This window comes from Carcharodon carcharias, chromosome 16 (genome assembly GCF_017639515.1).
Source record: "Carcharodon carcharias isolate sCarCar2 chromosome 16, sCarCar2.pri, whole genome shotgun sequence".
Taxonomy (NCBI): Eukaryota; Metazoa; Chordata; class Chondrichthyes; order Lamniformes; family Lamnidae; genus Carcharodon; species Carcharodon carcharias.
The window spans coordinates 8,032,762-8,052,211 of record NC_054482.1 but is presented as its reverse complement, the minus strand read 5'-3'; the positions used below and the strand labels follow the sequence as shown (position 1 = coordinate 8,052,211).

Genomic DNA, 19,450 nt, shown 5'->3' with positions numbered 1-19,450 from the left:
AAAAACGATTACCCAAATCTGGCAACCGTTTTCCATTTTGCCCGTTTTATATAGTCAATTTGAGTACTGTTAATAAAGTCCCTGGGAACAATGTTGCTTCTAAAATGACCACAGTTACTTTGAATAATTATATTCTGTTTCTCTGGCAACTGAGTTGCCTGCGAGAAGCGAAGGCAGTGGTTTGTCTTTAATAAGACTACCCTGTGTGTGTGTTTTTTTTTGCTTCATTCTGATGCCAGTGTTGTGTGTTGCAGGGCTGCTGTGAAAGCTGTGCTGGTGCTTTTGCCCATTCTCGGCCTCACGTGGCTCTCTGGAGTCCTTGTTCCACTCTCTGTCATCATGGCGTATATCTTTGTGATACTCAATTCCCTGCAGGTAAGTGGTAATCTCTTTTTCAATCCATGTTACCGAGAAGAGCAGCTCTTGTAAACAAATGCTTGATCCTTTTCCAACTTTGCATTTCCAAACGTCTATATGCCCAGCTAAATCTCTGCCCATATAGTTGACCTCTCTTTGAACTGCAATCCACACCCAGAAACTTTTCATATTCAACTGCAGCAGGAACAGGACATTTTATTTTCAATAGCATTCCATGACTGGCAAAGATTAAATTGTCATGTTTTGCATGTAAATTAATTCTGTGCAGATTGGCAGTAAAACATAGGAATATTTTGACACCTGCTTTTTGGTTAACTGGGAAATTAATCTCATGATCTGAAGTATTTCCCTTTCAGGCTGAAGCTTTTGACTTATCTCATACAGCAGATATTTTTTCTGGTAACTTGGCAGAAAACATATGTTTAAATTATATGCAGTTGTGTTGAGGTTTTGCTGACAAGTGTTTATAAGATAATTCATACTCCTAGACATGTGCAGTAGTACTATACATTTGTTTTAACACATGTATAAGCAATTGTCTATCTAAAACATCGTATGCTTGACATGGGTCAGAAGACACACTATCTACAGCTTTGTGCTGATCTACAATATTTATTTCCTTTGAAACTATCTTGTCCTGCCTACTTCTAAATCTAGTGTTTAATAAGGCAGGCGTATAGCTAGCAATTTGCAGATTGTACACAGCCTTCTCTCAATCCCTAAGTGGGGACTAAGTAACTACTCTGCAAAAAAAAAAATGGAGAGACCAATAAGAAAACTAAGGGTTCTGCAGGTTTGTCCAGTTCAGTTCCCTACTGCTGCTGCTAAGGCCAGGATGAAACTAATTTTCTGACTGGATGGACTACTTTGAACCACCCTGGTTGGAAAAATGGGAAAAAAGCGGCAAACGCATGATCTTCACCCTTCTGATGTGTGACTCCTCTGGGCTGGGGGTATCAGAGTAACAAATGCCCACCTGAAGTAGGCAGGATTTTTTTTTTAATATTGGTCTCGAAGTTGAGTGTCTTGCACACCATTTTCTGACATCCACATGAAACAGCTATCCAGAGATATTGGGCCATGGAAATACTAATGTAGTGTTAAATCAACAGAATTTCTAACATTTTGGGACTGGGGTGTTCTGTATTGATGTTCTGTATTGGTTTTCTGCTGGCTCTGAAGGTTGTCATGATCTTCTGTGGCAATTGTTTGAATTTTATTTTGCCCCTGTATTTTTGCTGGCATCAATAGACTTGTCAATAGGAATTTTACTATCTGAGTTGTTTGGAAGAGGAGGAGGAGAATCAACAGAGAAATGTCTGGGAGGTTAGGGTGCTCTCTACCTTCCTGCAGGTACTGCACACCTGCTTCTACAGATAAGAGGGAACATATCTGATGTTGGCACCTAATGTCTGCCGAGGCCCCTGTTTTCAAAAGGAGCCGGCACAACAGACCTGATCTGTCAGATATGTGAATGTCTTACCAACTGTAATCATAGATATTTTTTCAAGACCAGATTTAAAGCAAATGCTTATTTTCCTTTGTACGTTCAAAGTGAACGTTGTAGCTGTGTCTACTTTTGTGTGCCAAGTCCCCGAATTTTGTCTAGGTGTAGCACTAGTTGGGTTCAGGTAATTCTTCCTCTGTGAAGAGCAACCCCATATTGCACCATTAATTAATTATTTCTTTAATAGAATGTTTTTGCAAAATTCAAGAAAAGGATGGCAGCAAGTAGAGTCCATTTAAAGGCGTTCTTTTTAGTGCTAATTGTGGCTGCTCTGTGCCGTTGGAGTAAGTGGGGTTGACGGTGCGTTGGCATATCATTTGGAGCCTCTCTATTATCCACCAAATAAAGAGCGCAGTTGCCTTTGTAGAAGTACTGATTACATAAATCTGTCAAAGTGTGAGATCATTACTGACATGACCAAATTTCTGTTCCCTGTTATGAGTATCCATTCATGATGTGAAGCAAAGATTCACTAAGAATACCTTGCCAGCTGTGGTGCTTTCTTGCAACAAAAATTAATGCTGGATTAAGATGTTTCTGAAGCACCTGTTAACTTAGGTACGTCATACTGTGTCCACTCTTCTGGTTGGTTCCCAAGGTAAATTTTTTTCAGGAATACTTGGTTTACTGTGCTGCAGTCTTGACCAGAGAACACCAACATACTCCCGATGGAATAACTATGCATCCAGTGCAATATTTCCGTTTCCCGTACCAGCCGCCTTTATGGTCTGTTTGAGGGAGATTTAATGAGGATTAGTGCTGAATTTTGGGGCATTTGCCTTTGGGAGGCTGCAGGCTGAGCTGGGTTGAGATTGTCTAAATTACTTGCACTTAGACCTTATCACCAGCAGAAAGAGAAACTTTAGTTTGTCATTTGAAGCTGGATTTTGAGATGAAAGTTTTCTAACTTACGAGAGCACCCAGTTCTTATTCTCTCAGGCACAGGGATCCAAAGGATTGATTCTATGAATCAATCTATGAATGTACGTCACCAGCGATGAGTCTCTTCTGTCAGCCACAGTTAATGAGAAATCACAGCTGTGCTGCATACAGTTTCTCATTCATTAATTATTTCTTAAATAGAATGTTTTTGCAAAGCTAAAGAAAAGAATGAAAATAAGTGGCATCAAATAGAGACTATTTAAAGGAGTTATTCTTGGAAGCAAAGATAAATTGACTCACTCAGCGCTAATTGTGGCTGCTCTGTGCCGTTGGAGTAAGTGGGGTTGACGGTGCGTTAGCATATCATTTGGAGCCTCTCTATTATCCACCAAACAATGAACACAGTTGCCTTTATGGAAGTACTGATTACATAAATTTGTCAAAGCATGAGGTTATTACTGAAATGGCCAGATTTATGATTCCTGTTATGAGTGTCCATTCGCGATTTAGTGCAAAGATTTACTAAGAATACCTTGGCACTTTCTGTCTTCTCTTCTCCACCCCCCGAACTCCCCAGACTGCAAAAGAACACAGTGGACAGAAGAGTGAGGGGAAGTCTTCCCTGAGCAAAAAGGGTCAATGTGTTATCTGTGACAAAAAGTGGATTTTTGCTTGTGTTAAGTTTGTAATTTGTGTTTTTCTTTATTGCTGAAAACCCAGTCGTACAGGGTGTTTCTTAGTGAGCTCAGTGACCAGGTTGGTCAAAGTGTAAAGTATTCGGGAAAAGAAATTGGGAACTCTATGATGCTAATTGTACCAAAAGGAGTAATAAAATAGTGACTTCATTCCCGGGGCCAAGTGAGGTTGAATTGTCGAATATAATTTGACTCACTAAAACGTGTTAGATATTCCACTCTATATTGTGTGCAATGAGCAAAATCACTTTAATTGTTAGTGTGTCCAAAAAATCTCTTGCAGTACTATTGGAGGTGGGGGCAGGCCTTGTTTGTCAGCTGTGATGCTTTCTTGCAAAAAATTAATGATGAATTAAAATGTTTCTGAAGCACCTGTTAACTTATATACATCATACTGTTTCCACTCTTCTGGTAAATTGGCTCCCAAGGTAAATTTTTGCAGGAATACTTGGTTTACTGTGCTGCAGTCCTGACTGGAGAATACCGACATATTCCCCACAGGATAATTAAGTGAAATTCAACTGGTATCTGAATTTATGTCTGTTGTTAGTTGTACTGGATGTTCATGCGTATAATACATTATATCCAAGCTCCTGTAAACAGATAATGGGAGCAAAGCAGATTTACAGGCAATAAATTTTTATGTGTTCTTGTTACTGAGTCAGTTTTCACTTATTGTTATGATATTGCAATAATTGAAAAGGTACCGCAAACATTTTTCAGTAGATTTTTTTACACCCAGGATCAATATTGCCATTAAACATGAGTTTCATTAATATTTAAATTGGCATTGGCCAGCAGAAAATCAGCATATTAGTGCATTGATGTGTTAACATCAGCAACCATCTGACACACTATCCTTCACTCTCACGCATAGAGACACCGTCAACTGGCATTTTCAAAAGGCCTGTATATAACTTTCTGTGATAGGTGAAATTTCCTGGCTCGGCCAGCAATAGCCCACCTCGAAGCCCATTCACAATCGCTGTTGAAGTACAATTCAAACTGCAGGTTATGCTGTAGTCTGATCCTCTTGGAAGATTATTTCATCCTTGTTTCTGTAAGCCTGAGGAGAATTGCCTTGACTTCATTAGAAATGTAAGTTTTTTTGGTGGATCCGACCGACAATCAATAGGTTTAAAAGCTAGTTAATCTAAAAATCTGTCAGACATCTCAACTAACCTATGTTGATGTAGAGATGAGTCATTTGGGTTGGAGCCATTCTGACAAGTGATCTGTGGGATTTTTCCAGAGTTCGTTGGTGTTGGAGCAAAAAGCACCCAAGTGATGGGTGTAAGCCCCGAGTTCCGCAGACAGAGAAAGAAAGTTTCTGCTAAGAACTGAAAAGCTGCTGTAGATCGGGAGCAAAAGGTCTGTCAGAAGTCGAGGCTATTTCTGAGGTGGAAGCACAAAGCAAGAGTGCAGTGAAGCCTAAGTTTGAGCAGAGAAGTCCACAGTCAAGAGGTTTTGAAGAGAAATTGGAGAAATTAGCCAAAAGCTAATGGAAGGATCCCCATGAAAGTTCATACAGAATCAGAATTTATTCACTTTTATTTATTTATCAGTTATTATTATTCACACCTCAGAGAATAGCTGGAACACTGAGGATAAATCAAAGTGAGTCTCAGAGGGCTGTGGCAAACCTTTGGGTAGGCCCCGAGAAAAAGTGAATGATCCTTCACAGGCCAGAGAAGTAGCCAAAGACTTTCTGTCGGGGAAGTGATAAGGAAAAAAGGGGTGGTTCTGTTGAGAATTTTAGGCTAGAGTATGTGATTGTGTTTATCATGCTTTTCAATGTAAAGCCTAGGTATTCACCTAAGATGGTGTTTATTTAGTTGCGTTTGCTTTACCTGTTTCTTGTATAGTAAAATTTGCTTTTTGCTTTTGAACAATGGAGTCTTGTGGCATAATTTCTTTCAGTTGATCGCCTGGTGGTTTGGATTTCTCTTTAAACCTTAAAAAACTCTGAGGAGATCATAACGTGGCAAACTTCACTCCATTGGTGCTGCTCCACTATGTTGCCATGTGATGTAGTTTAACTGAAGTTTCAAAAAATGGAGTGAGACACGAATAGCTGATGATGAAATTATCATCACACACTGATGTGCTGTGCAAACAAGAAATGAGAGACTTGCATTTATATGGTGCCATTCATGACTGCAAAGTGTTTGATAACCAATGCAGTAGTGCAGTATTACAAATTAGTAAAATACATGTGAGCCACTACCGAATAGCAACCCCTTCATTGTGGATATGTTGGACAATGAGAGGTTGCTAGTTTTTGATTCATTCATGTGTTGTAAGCTGAGAATGGTTTGAAGTTTCATTACATAACATTTTTGTACTTGATGAACTCAAAGATGTCAATCTTCAAATGCACCACTTTTAACACAAAGGATAGCGTAATACGAAGAACATGTTCAAATAAATCAGGGAAAGTAAGACCAGCCATTCAGCAGTTGGATTCATAAGTAAAATGTTTTTTTCTCAAAAGAAGAGCCATGAACTCAGAGACCAGGTAGACTGACTACAGTAGGCTTCACAAGGTACATAGTGTTAAGGAAAACATAATATGGATTCTAAGATACTAATTGTACCAAAAAAGAGCAGTACAATAGTGACTTCCTACCGGGAACAAGATAATATTACACATGTCACTGTGCATTGTATAACAAGAAAATTCTCTTTGAATGCTCGTGAGATCCTGAGTACCCCTTACAGTTTCCCTGTCAGATGTGTGTGCTGAGATGGGATTTATTTTTCAACTGTGGCTCTTTTAAGAAATAAATGGTGATCTATGACTCTCATATGGGAACTTCACAGATCAAATTTAATTACAGTGTATTTGTAGAGTAAATGGCCATCCTCATCCACTCGACTTGTTTGCAGCAGGGCCATATATTGCAGCCAAAAAACAAACCCGATATATTGTGTGTTACAGACGAATCGATACAAGTGTATAAATCATAAAACAAAAAGAAAATTAAAATTTCCTTAATTGAAAAATCTTCAATTAATGATCACAAAACATTTACAGTCACAAGGTGCTAAAGGTCGCAAAAGCAATAGCCAGATCAGTAATTGATTCCAAGGGATGATTCATCAGCTCTCTCTCTAAACACTGCAGCTCTTTTAATGTATGAAGACATGTATGTTTTAAAGCAGCAAGGCAGCAACTGTAACAGTTCTGGGAAACTGCTTACTTCCCAACAGCTGCCATCAGATGGCAGTATGATCTATTATTTTGCATCATTGTGTAGCTGTAGCCTTCCTAAACTGTTGAGGTTCCCTAAGAGATCAGGTTACTGTTTTTATTTTGCAGCTTCGAATTGAGAGATTTATCTTTCTCTCTTTTGGAATTTTTTTGGGATGAAAGTGATTTGAGTGAGGAATGGATTGGCAAGATAGTTAAAACAGACTACTTGCAATCTTGCCTGCAATGTTATCTAGGGATATGGACTATTGCTTCTGTTAAAATAGTTGGGGGGGGGGGGGGGGGGGGAGTTGGTTAGTACGAGTGCATTAGGCATTGTATAATAACATTGCAAAAGTAATTTCTACCCTGTGGCGTGCGCTGCATTTAAGGAGGGATTACTCTGCAAAGCCAAAATAAATAAATCTAAAATTCAGGTGCAGTAGTGCAAGGTTTTAATCAGCTGTGGGTTTTCACCAACACGACTAACAATTTATTGTAGACCTCAGCTGTTCAGAAGTAAAAATTGAGAATTTTAACAATAAAACAATTTATTTGCAAGCTTTAGTGGGATCACCTAGTAAGCGGCTGTGACCTTCCTAATTGTTGCAGTCCCATTATCAGCATTGCATGAATGTTTTGGAAGGGATAATAGATACCCGCAGATGAATTACTCCAAAGCAGTAACCTAGGGCAGGTTATGACTGCTGTCTGGAACACACCGTTTGGATTACTGAACTTCATTTCACTTAGCTCTATTAACATTGACTCAAAAGGTTTCTGGCTATTATGGTGCTGCATTTCCCTGTTGCCTGAATCTGAGAGTATTGCTGTGTGAGGTCAGATAAAGTGTACTTTTAGATAAAAACAGAATTACCTGGAAAAACTCAGCAGGTCTGGCAGCATCGGCGGAGAAGAAAAGAGTTGACGTTTCGAGTCCTCATGACCCTTCAACAGAACTTAGTTCTGTCGAAGGGTCATGAGGTCTTGAAACATCAACTCTTTTCTTCTCTGCCGATGCTGCCAGACCTGCTGAGTTTTTCCAGGTAATTCTGTTCTTGTTTTGGATTTCCAGCATCTGCAGTTTTTTTGTTTTTGTACTTTTAGATACCTCACCAAGACTGGCAATATTGCTCATTTTTTAATCATATCTTATATAATAATTTGGGGATTTGCTTTGTTCAGTTTCCTTTTGTCTCTTATTTTGATTGTTGTATTTGCATTTGATGAATATTCAGTTTAGTTTTCCCTTCTCCAAGTTGTCAGTCGACTCCTTTTTAGGGCTTATTAAATGACCACAAGAAAAAATACTTAAGCTTTAAGTGAAATATGTCATGTCATGTGTGTGTGCTGCTTGAAGGCAGGTCCTTGGCTCATTGTTCGCTGATACTTCATCCTGAGCCATTTTCTTGGCAGTTTTTGTCAGTGGTGGTTTGCCCCCACTCTCAGGGACAGGACAAGCAAGCACATCCCAAATCTACCTCAGCTGGAATGGGAATCGAACCTGCCCTGTTGCTGTTATTCTGAAACACATGCTAGCCATCCAGCCAACTGAGCTAACCGGCCCTCAAGTGAAATATAAGCTTGTATATAAATTTTAAGGATTTGCTTGCCATGTACTTGAAAAGGAAGGCAACAGCATTCACATTGAACCTTCTCCTGCTTGAAATCCCATTTGTTTCTACACGTGTTTCTGGTTGATTTGGATAGGACCTGAGTGACATGAATCACAAAGTTTGTGCGAAATCACCCTGCTAATTCTATTGAACCCTTGATTTAACAGAGGTCTATCATCACTGAACAACACAAGGGCTCTAGTGACTATGGTTAGTGTGTTTTTGCTTTCAAAACAATAGGCAAACTGAAGTGCTAAGAATGTCACATGAACTAATAATTCCCCATGTTAAATTGAAAATATTTAAAATGGTTGTATTTTTGTCCTTTTGTCAGGTGGGTTATGCTTCCATCAGCCTAAATAATCAGAGATATTGAACTCCGCAACATTCTCTCATTTACAGTATTGCTGTTTAGATTGAAAGCAAAAATATTTGTTTTGTCAACGGTAGCAATAATTTCAGTAGTGAATTCAGATAGTAAGATTGTTTCAACGCGCGTCACCTTAGTTGATCTGATCTGAGGTGCAGGATTTTTAGGTTGGCCTGCGGACTTGACCGGCAGGCTCAGGAGCGGCCAGGAAACAGACCGCCACCCATGATCGGCCCCTGACTGCTGCCAATTAACAGCCAGTGTGCCCCCACCACCCACCCCCTGCCCCCCACCCTAGTGTGGAAGGCGCGCGGAAATGCTCAGCACTTCCGGGGTGAGGGTGGGTGGAGGGCGGGCGCTGAAGTCAGCGCCGGCGCGGGGGAGCGCGGAATGAAAACTCCCTGAAGGCAGAGAGCTGCCTCAGGGAGCTGAAGAATTTAAAACCGAGAAATAAAGATTTTAAGAAGTGGGAAAAAGTGCCCATGCATCGGAATCAGTCACCCGAACATATACATGCAGAAAATTCTGTCCAACCGTTTTTATTTTGTTTAGATTTAATGATGGGAAGCTCATCCCGCCCTTGGGTAATGTTTCATCAAAAATGTAAAGTCTGACAGGTAGATTCGCCCGTCAGCCAACTGTAAGGTTGGACGGACCATAAAAAAATTAGGGATGATGGGAATTTTAGTGGGCTTCACTGCTCTCTTAATTGTTGGCGGGCGCACTTTGGACTTTTGCGCACGCTCGCCGACTGGAATATCTCATGAGTGCAGGATAACATTGGGACCCCCGCCCGAAGTCATCACGTGCTATTTTACGCATGAGTGGGTCAGGCGCGCACCCACCACTGACCTAAAAATACTGCCCCAGATGTTTGGCTGAAACTCGATGGTGTTCATCTTGGATTTCCCTACTGTAGTATTGAAGCTTCTGGATATTATAAATTAGCCATACTGACTCCGCTTAAATAATCCTAATGATTAATCTCTTTGGTATGGTGTATTCAAAGGCGTTTGAATCTGCTTCAGATGATTAGTAGATGAATTTCATCCCTAACCTTCAAGCTTCCTAAATTGCCTTGTTCATTGTTGATACAGCTTAGATCATTAACAATCTTCAAAGTTTTGACTTCAGCCATTTCAAAGCAAAATGTCAAAAACAAGTTATGAATCCTAACTTTTTACTTTTGAAAAGGAAATACCAAATACAAGGTTTCTTATATCAACAATCACTGAATTCCTTTTTATTGTTTAAATAATGGGGCTTGTATTTCCATCCCTCCCCTTTGAGCACAATATTCCAATCATAGCTTGCTATACACTGAACACTGCCTGTTTTCAGTTGCAGATTTAACAACTAAGTTACTTTATCTTCTGCTTTAGCTCTAACTTCCTGTTCAGTGAATACTGTTCTCATTCTGTAAGACTGTATGAGTCTTCATTTTCTCTCTGATTTATATATGCAAATGCTGTCATGCTTTCTGTCAAAACTTTCCAAGTTCCTTTTCTGCTAATACTGTAAATCATGCTACTTCATTAGTTGATTGCTCAAAGGCTTGGATATCAGTCTTTGGGTATCAACTAAATGTCATTATTATAATGGAATAACAGGATAAAAGAATTTTATTTAGTTTTTTTAACTAATACTGCTGCATCAGTGTTGTAAAAATATTTTGCCTTGATCTTTAAAATATAGGCAGTGATCCTATATTTAAACAAACCTAAAGTGTCTTGGGACCTGTCTTGGTGATAGCTTCTGAATTATTCTCCAAGATATGGGATGTGGAATAGAAAGGAAGCAGAAGAGGATCTGGAACAGAGAGCTGATGAAGGGCAGCAGCACAGCTGGACCCCAAGGGCGGGTAAGTGCTCAGAATGGAGTTGAACTGTTAGGTGAACAGGGATGGAGAAGAAGTGAGAATGGAGTGGAACCATTGGGTCAATGTTCTCTCTACGTCACACAGCATTTCCTGTGCAGGCCTGGCACAAATCGATCTCTTTTAAGTTACTCAGCTTGTGCAGTCACACAAAAAGTGTAAAGTTCTGTACACTTAGATAAATATACCATGCACAACAAAAAACATTAGAGGGATGTTGCATGGGGTAGATGAAGAGTGAGGGTAGGACTGGGACAGAGAACAGTTAGTAGACTTGGGACATGCAAAATGGCAGTAGACAGGGGCTGAAGATAAGAAAATAGTACATCAGAATGACGGAGAGGGCAATGAACATAGGATAACAGCAAAGACTGGATGAAGGGCAATTTCAGATTCTCTTCGAATAGGCTGATAAAGTTTAAAATGTTGATACATTAATAATACAGTGAATGCAGTTAGCAAGTTAATTTTCATGGTGTCTGACATGTATTTTTTAAGACATACAGGTCCATAGTTAGCAGGAACTGTTAATTTGAAATATAATGTTACTAAATGATGAATAGACTGATAGTGAGACCAAATCAACAATAGCTGGCAAAAGCATTTGGACACAATTATAGTGTCAAATTCAAATCAAAATATCACTGTATATACATTATGGGTGAAAGGGAACATGGGTCAGAGAATTGACACTCTAGTGTTGTAGTCTTAATTAGTGAATTCAGCCTTTTAAATAAGGTTTATTGTAATGGTAACTATTTGTGCTAAGTTTTTGAAACAAACTTTAAAACAACAATGATCTGAAGGAATATGGTTCCTGTGGCAAAGAAATAATAGGAGCTGATAATGTCAGTGAACATGGAAAAGGAATGCTGAGGGATTGACAGTGAATGGTACATTCTTCCATAACCATCAAACATTGTTGCACTCAAAGTTAATCAACTTGAAGCGTTCAGTGCTGTAATATTGCTGTGAATTATTGGGGGGAACTGGAGTGTGGGGAATTAAATAGTGAGGGAAATAACCTTTGGTGGTAATTGATACTTTTGGACTGAGAGCCGACCACTATAGAAATGGGGGACTATAATAGTGTGAAGATTACCTTAAAGAGGAACTGTATTTTCAAAAGTAATATTTGGAATCTTTAATTGAAGAGAGAACCAAATTGTGCATCATGCCATCGCAAAGTCACAGAGCCGAGGTGAATCTTGGTGCGATGTCAAATAAAACAAAGCTTGTCAGAGGCATTTTCAATGCGATAACTCCCCTTGAAAATATACGGTTTATATCCTTGATTTCCAAATGCCAGTAGCTGCTCAAGTACTTGCACTAACTAAACTTGTAGCATCAACATACAGATACTAGATGGCATCATGACTGGATTATTCTGTCGAAGGGTCATGAGGACTCGAAACGTCAACTCTTTTCTTCTCCGCCGATGCTGCCAGACCTGCTGAGTTTTTCCAGGTAATTCTGTTTTTGACTGGATTATTGTTGTGTTTGACCTGGTTGGTGGGATTGTTTATGATTAATCGATGTTGTGATAAGTGTGGAAACTTGAGAACCAGTTTATCTCTTTCTCAGCTGTCACAGCTGTGCCCCTTCAGTCTGAGGGCTTCCTTATCCCACTCCCTGTACTGCTGCTAATGTACCCTCTTCCCTCTGGAATTCCTGGAAGTTGTTTGCTTAGATGCCAAGATGCTACAATAGGAGCAGCTGGTTTAAGGAAATTCAGTAATGCCTCTGCAACCATGACGTTGGAAATCTTACTTTGTGAATTTGCTGTAGAGAAAGTGGGAGCGAGTATTTTTAGAACAAAGAGATGAGCTGCATGTCACACGTTCTACAGACAGGTGCCTTCTTCAATATACATTTTCACTTGATTCTTTTGTAATCTGATGAATGGTGACTGCACTTGTGACAAAGTTATCAGCCAGATGCTGTGAAAGCAGTGAGTGTCACACTGACTGAGACATTTGTTCCAGTGACAATTGTATTAGTGGAAGAGTCCCTGAATAGTTTCTGTATTGCCTGTTTGCCAAGTATAGTTTTACCTTCTATTCTGATGCACTGCTTCTGGTCTATAACCGGAAAACACACTTTGACAGTACCTGCCAAATTTAGATATATCAAGCAGGTGTGACTGTCCCAATAGCTCCATTAGTAAGTGCACCACCTGATGTGGAACAGAACCATATAGACTGGGAAAAGCTCAAATCTGAGCCCTAATCTGTGCCAAATTAGCTGTTCTGCTGTGTTAATGCTTTGAATACTAAAACTGGCTACTTGAAGGAGAACTCTGGTTCTACACCCCAATATGACTCAGCAGAGATGATTGGATGACAGTTGTGGGATGGGAAGCTGAAGTATTTTGGTAGCCTTTAATTGTTTAAAAATTACAGAAAAACCAGCTCTGCACATGCTATGAAAGGCGAGATTGGTGTGTAATTTACAAATCTTTCAGTGGTTCACACTTTGTGATAGATGGTTTAAAATCAAGCCTTTTATGTTAAAAACTTTTCCAATGTTGCTCTTGAGAGTCTAACTCAGCCAAGTTCTTAATAAAATAATTCACAGTCTACAACAGTCTGCTTTCAAAAGTACTGTGATTCCATAAGTGGAATTACAAAGAAAGTTCAGTTCTGAAGAATTGACCTTATTTCTGAAAACCCTCCAGGTCTATTTCCTTTAGCCATCCCCTTCAGAATAATTTTCTTTCAATTTTCTGATAAATGCTTTGCTATAAATAGAATTAGCAAAATGTACAGAATGAAAGAACATTTCTCAATGGAGGAGAGACATAAAAGCATGCTTCACAAAATAATTCCTTTACCTTAAACTATGGTTATATTTTAAATGTTGCTATAGCTCTGCAGTATTCAGATTATGCTTAACAATAAATTCATAGAATTACATAGAAATTGCAGTATGGAAATATTCCATTAAGTCAAGCATGTTAGTGTTTGTTATCCACATTTGCACTAATCTATGTGCTGATTCTGTTCCAATGTCCTTTCATTAGCCCTTTCCTGCAACCACCTATCCTACCAAGACATTGCCTGATTTTACCTTGATCAAGTTAAAATCAGACCCCCCAACTCTGCTTATATCATTAATCTTCCAGAGCAAATCCACGGCATCATAACCCTCTGGGTAAACAAGTAAGTTACCCACCTGATATCTGTCCTCAGTCTCTTGCATTCAATCTTATATCTACACCCCTTCATTCTAAACTTCTCAGTCACTGGAAACAGTCTTCCTTTCTGTCATACTTGCATAATTTGAAACCCTTCCATCAAATCACCTCTTCCTGTTCAAACCAAAGTAGCCTAATATTTCTGTGAAATGGGTGGGTTTTTTCTCTGCACATTTGAAATGCTTTCTCCAAATCAGAATCAAACTTCAAGATGACGAACAAGTTATTGGCTGTTTTAAAGTAATATCATCTCAAAATACATTTAGCTGTTTTTCTGCTATTTTCCCAGTGACATTTCTTTGCCTTACTTGGAGGGTCACTGATCTGCAAACTCTCCCACGATGCCCAAATGCACTGCTGTTTTGTAATTTGGCTGAGGGGAGTGTAAGATCTGACTATGTTTTTTTTCCCTCCCATTTTTGGTACAATTTATTAACTGAAGAATCATTTTCGAGGTATGAGGGTTCACCAGAAAGCCTGACTGTCAGACCAGCAATCTGGAGGAGGGCACTGTATGTTTTGCCTGAATGACTGCAAAAATGAGACAGCCCATCACAAGTCAGAATTTTAACTGCACCAAACAGGTGGCCATGTTGTGTCTTAGCTTGGTCATACAGTCTTCAACAGTTAAAACTGTCACTGGCATTCCATCATGGTCCTTTGAGCAATGCTCACAGTCAGCCCTTGGCTAGCTAATTCAAGTGGTGCTGTTCTTGAGTCTGCAGTCATGGTTTGTTGCTGTTGTTGAGCACTTGGACAAGTGAAGAATGTGGAATAGTTTTTCTCAACATTGTGCTAAATTGATAATATGAGCTCATAGATTATGGTTTGAATATTCACTTAATGCCTGTATGAAATTCCATTTTCAATTATTTCAACTGAGATGTAAACCCAATTATTTAACATTAAAGGTTTCATAAGCAGAGTGGAAAGAGCATTATAGATCTGCATTATGGATTGAATTATGATTAAGCAAGTCTTAATGCACTTAGGAGAGCATAGTATGATTAGAACAAATCAGCATGGTTTTACTAAAGGAAAATCCTGATTGGCTAATTTATTAGAGCTTTTTCAGCATGTAACTAATAGGGTAGAAAAAGGAGAACCAGTAGATGTGGCATACATGGATTCCCAAAAGTCCTTCGATAAGGTACCGCACAAAAGGTTAATAGGCAAAATAAGGGCTTGTGGAGTTGGGGGTACTATTTTAGCATGGATGGAGGATTGGTTAATGGATAGAAAACAGAGAGTGGGCATAAATGGGGCTTTTTCAAGTTGGTAGATAGTCAATTGTGGAGTGTCGCAAGCAATAGTGCCGGGTCTCAGCTATTTGCAAACTTTGTTAGTGGCTTGGATGAAGAGACAGAGAGTAATGTATGTTTGCTGATGATACCAAACTAGGTGGAAAGATAAGCTGTGGGGAGGACACAGAGAGGCTGCAAAAAGATATAGACAGGTTAGATGAGTGGGTAACAAGATGGCAGATGGAGTGTAAGGTGGGGGAATGTGAAATTATTCACTTTGGCCATAAGAATAAAAAAATAGAACTTTTTGAGAAGGTGAGAAACTTGTAAGTGTTGATGTTTAACGAGACTTGGATGTGCTGGTACAAGGAATGCTGAAAGTTAGCATGCAGGTGCAGCAAGCAATGAGGAAGGCAAATGGTATGTTGGACTTTATTGCAAGGGGATTGGAGTACAAAAATAAACAAGTCTTACTACAGTTGAACAGAGTTTTGGTGAGACCACATCTGGAGTATTGTGTGCAGTTCTGCTCTCTACATTTAAGAAAAGATACATTTACTTTGGATGTGGTACAGCAAAGGTTCACTAAATTGGCCCCTAGGCTGAGGAGGTTGTGCTGTGATGAGGGGCTGAATAAATTGGGTTTGTGTTCTCTGGAGTTTAGAAGAATGAGAAGCAATCTCATGGAAACCTACAAAATTCTGAAGGAGCTTGATAGGTTGGATGCTGAGAGATTGTTTCCATTGGTTGGGGAACCTAAAACACGGGAGCCCAGTCTCAGGATAAGGGGCCGATCATTTATGACTGACATGAGGAAAAATTACTTCACTCAAAAGGGTTGTAAATCTTTGGAATTCTCTACCCCAGCGGGTTGTGGTTGCTCCATTGCTGAATACATTTAAGACTGGGATAGGCAGGTTTTTGGTGTCACAGGGAATTAAGGGATACGGGGAGCAAGTAGGAAAATGGAGTTGAAGCCCAAGATCAGCCATGATCATATTGAATGGTGGAGCAGGCTCGATGGACTGTGTGGTCTATTCCCGCTCCTGTTTCTTATGTTCTTATGTATAGATGAAGTGCATTTTAAGCATCCACGTGGTCTAGTTTCAAGACTTGACTGAAATTAATGTTTCTCTTGTTTTCTTTCACGAATTCTAAGAACAGAATAAATTTTGCCTTTAAAGATATAATTTTAGCATTACGTATGAAAATTACATCACAATGAGTTATATATTGAGCATTAAGCATTAGGTAAACTTATATCTCATACTTTAGTGTGAAGACTTCTTTATATGCATTGAATATTAAATTTTAAAAAGATAAGGGGCTGGACCTTGACTTTATGCAGTTGTATAAAATGGGTGATAAGCGTTAGCAGCCTATTCTCCATTGAAATGAATGGAAGTTAAAATTGGGAGGTATGTAAAACAAACTGCCGACTTTCTACTGTCCCTTTTACACCAAGTCAAAATCTACACCAAAGATCTTAAAAGGGTTTTTCAAGAGTTTTCTATTAACAACACATTGAACAGTATTATCTGTTTGTAGACCTACAGCCCATTAGGGGTGGAGCTAGGCATATGGACTGTCCATAATTCCATCTCCTGTGACAGCAAATATCCAGCCCAAGTGAAACTGTGGCATCAGGGAGCAGCAGGCAATGAATGGACCATGGAAAAGAAGAGATGTCCCCGTAAACTGATCATAGGGGGGAATTTGAGGAGGTAAGTTCCTGTGATGCAGTCAGAGTATTGGAGGGACAGAATGGCACTGTAAGTTAGATTTACAGGAATGTTGCCAGAGGTTGAAAATTGCAGGTATGAAAAAAGATTGGATAGGCTAGGGTTGTTTTCCTTAGAACAAAGGAGGCTGAGGGGTGACCTAATTGAGGTATATAAAGTTATGAGGGGCAGGAAAGACCTGTTTCCCCTAGCTGAGGGGTCTATTACCAGGGGGCATAGATTTAAGGTGATTGGTATAAGAATTAGAGGGGACATAAGGAAAAACCTTTTCACCCAGAGGGTGGTGGGCGGCTGGAATTGACTGCCTGAATTGGTGGTTGAGGCCGAAATGCTCAACTCATTTAAAAGATACCTGGATACGCATCTGAAATGCTGTAACCTGCAAAGCTACAGACCAGGTGCTGGAAAGTGGGATTAAAAACAAGCGGTTAGTTTCTTTTTTTGCCTCTTTGTTGGCTGGTGCAGACACGATGGGCTGAATGGCCTCTTTCTGCACCGTAGTCATTCCATGGTTCTAAGTTGGTTGGGTTTAGAGTAGAGATGAGGGAGGGTGAAGGAGACATGGGGCAGTTGGAACGTTCTTTGAGAGCTGGCGGGAACTGGAGGGGCGTTTTGGCTCTTTGAACTGGTGGATAGACTGTCCCCTTTGAACTGGCAGGATTTTGAGGGGAAACATGCTTTTGCGAGGAGGGGAAGTGAACATTTTCCAGCTGTGCTGATGAAGATGGGCATAGCATTTGGAAATGGTATCAAACGCAGCAACCATTGCGAAGCAATAGCTGGACCGAATACAATATACTGGTGTTATGACACTTGTATGATAAAAGAACACCTTCAAACCACAGCACTTGCATTAAATTTTGTATAAAGTCAATTCACTGGTGATTGCCACATTCCCTTTTCTCTTTTATGTGATATATGCATGCACCAGGCTTTGTTGTACTTCGCCAATAAACTGCATTAAGAATCTGAACATGTGTTTTTATAACATGAAAGTGGAGTAAATATACTTGGGTTTTCTGCTTTGTCATAGAATTGCGATAATTTTGTCTGCGACAGTTTCACATCAAATACGTTTAGCTCTTAATGCATTGTGTCATAGAAAAGCAAACCAAGTCAATTCACATTAACAGAGTGATGTGGATCAGACGATGAGGCGGCTATGACTTTTTGACCCTTTCTTTTTTAAAAAAAGACCCAAACTGTTGAGAATCTGTCCAGCAGCTAAATTATAACAATTGGGTTCTTTTAAAGAGTTGTACAGGAAGACATCACTGATCTTGTTTTACCCAATGTGGACCCAAAGGTTACCTCAAATAGTACAAGATGCTTATATGCTGCCTGTATGGTAGAATACTTCAAATATTAAATGAACTCTGCATTGAATAATAAACAATGGTAATTACTAAATTGTACTTTTTGGAGTTGGTACAAAAACAATGCCATTAACCTTGGAAGGTGAATGACCTGATAGCTTTGGCATTGGATTTCTGGACTCCCAAGCAGAAGACCTCAGTTCAAGTCTCAGGCCAAGCTAACCTTTCAGCTCTGGAACTCTCGGTGAGTATGTTTTTTGGCATTTTGTTAGGCTACTAGATGAGGCATTTTAATGGATGTCAAGTTTTTAATTTCATGGTGAGTATGGAAGAATGAAATAAAAGCAAAATACTCTGATTGCTAGAACTCTGAAATAAGAACAGAAAATCTGGAAAAACTCAGCAGGTCTGGCAGCATCTGTGGAGAGAGATGAAACAGAGTTAACATTTTGAGTCTGTATGACTCTTCAGAGCTAAAGAGAGGTAGAAAATCACACATTTTTACCTCTTTTCAGCTCTGAAGAAGAGTCAGACGGACTCAAACCATTAAGGCTGTTTCTCTCTCCAAAGGTACTGCCAGACTTATGGAAAAATGAAAACCTGGTTACACCAGCTCCGCTACACAGAAGACTACCCCAGCTGGCTGACTAGGAGATCCTATGGAAACCAACCATGGAGGTGCCACGATAAAAACAAAAAAAACTGCGGATGCTGGAAACCCAAAACAAAAAATAAAAAATACCTGGAAAAGCTCAGCAGGTCTGGCAGTTCTGTTGAAGGGTCAAGAGGACTCGAAACGTCAGCTGTGCTCTTCTCCGCCGATGCTGCCAGACCTGCTGAGCTTTTCCAGCTATTTTTTATTTTTTGTTATGGAGATGCTATGGATCAGACCACCCCATATACCAAGCTGCAGGAAGAAGTGTAGCCCGAGGAAGCAACAGTAAAGCTTTATATTTAAATCCACATTGCTTTAAAAAAAAAGTGAAAGCGGGCAGCAATTGTTTGTGGCAAATTTAAGCATACTTTGATTATATCCACACTTCTGCAAGGATTGACAGGTCACTGAGAATGAGGTTTGTTCTTTTTGTCATTCAAATAGTGGCATAATTCCTCATCTTAAAAGCAATTGATGCAAAGTATATGGTTACTTTAAAAGACTGGAATTCATTTTACATGTTATAATTCACTGTGACAACCTTGTGCTTTATGTCTGTGAAATATTCAAATGTATGCTTCCTGTGGGTATATTGACCAGCTTGGTAACATTGGCTTTACAAAATGCCAAGGCTTGTATTATTTTCATCAATGGAAATTCATGGTTTCTGGTCCTTTTTGGTTAATTAAGTGTTTACAAAGTGCTGCTGATACTCATTAAACTGTTTCTTGTCTTCTACAACTGACATGTCATGTGAAGTGGTCAAACTGGCATTTCTGA

The 19,450-nt window shown here is 39.5% G+C and overlaps 1 protein-coding gene across 1 annotated transcript in view; it reads left to right on the top strand.

Annotated features, from left to right (window-relative positions):
- LOC121289375 (adhesion G-protein coupled receptor D2-like) overlaps positions 1–19,450 on the top strand; it is a 275,259-nt gene that overhangs the window by 54,765 nt on the left and 201,044 nt on the right. The window contains exon 15 of the mRNA XM_041208753.1: positions 255–375. Coding sequence (XP_041064687.1) covers positions 255–375 — 121 coding nt within the window. The remainder of the gene's footprint in view (positions 1–254; positions 376–19,450) is intronic.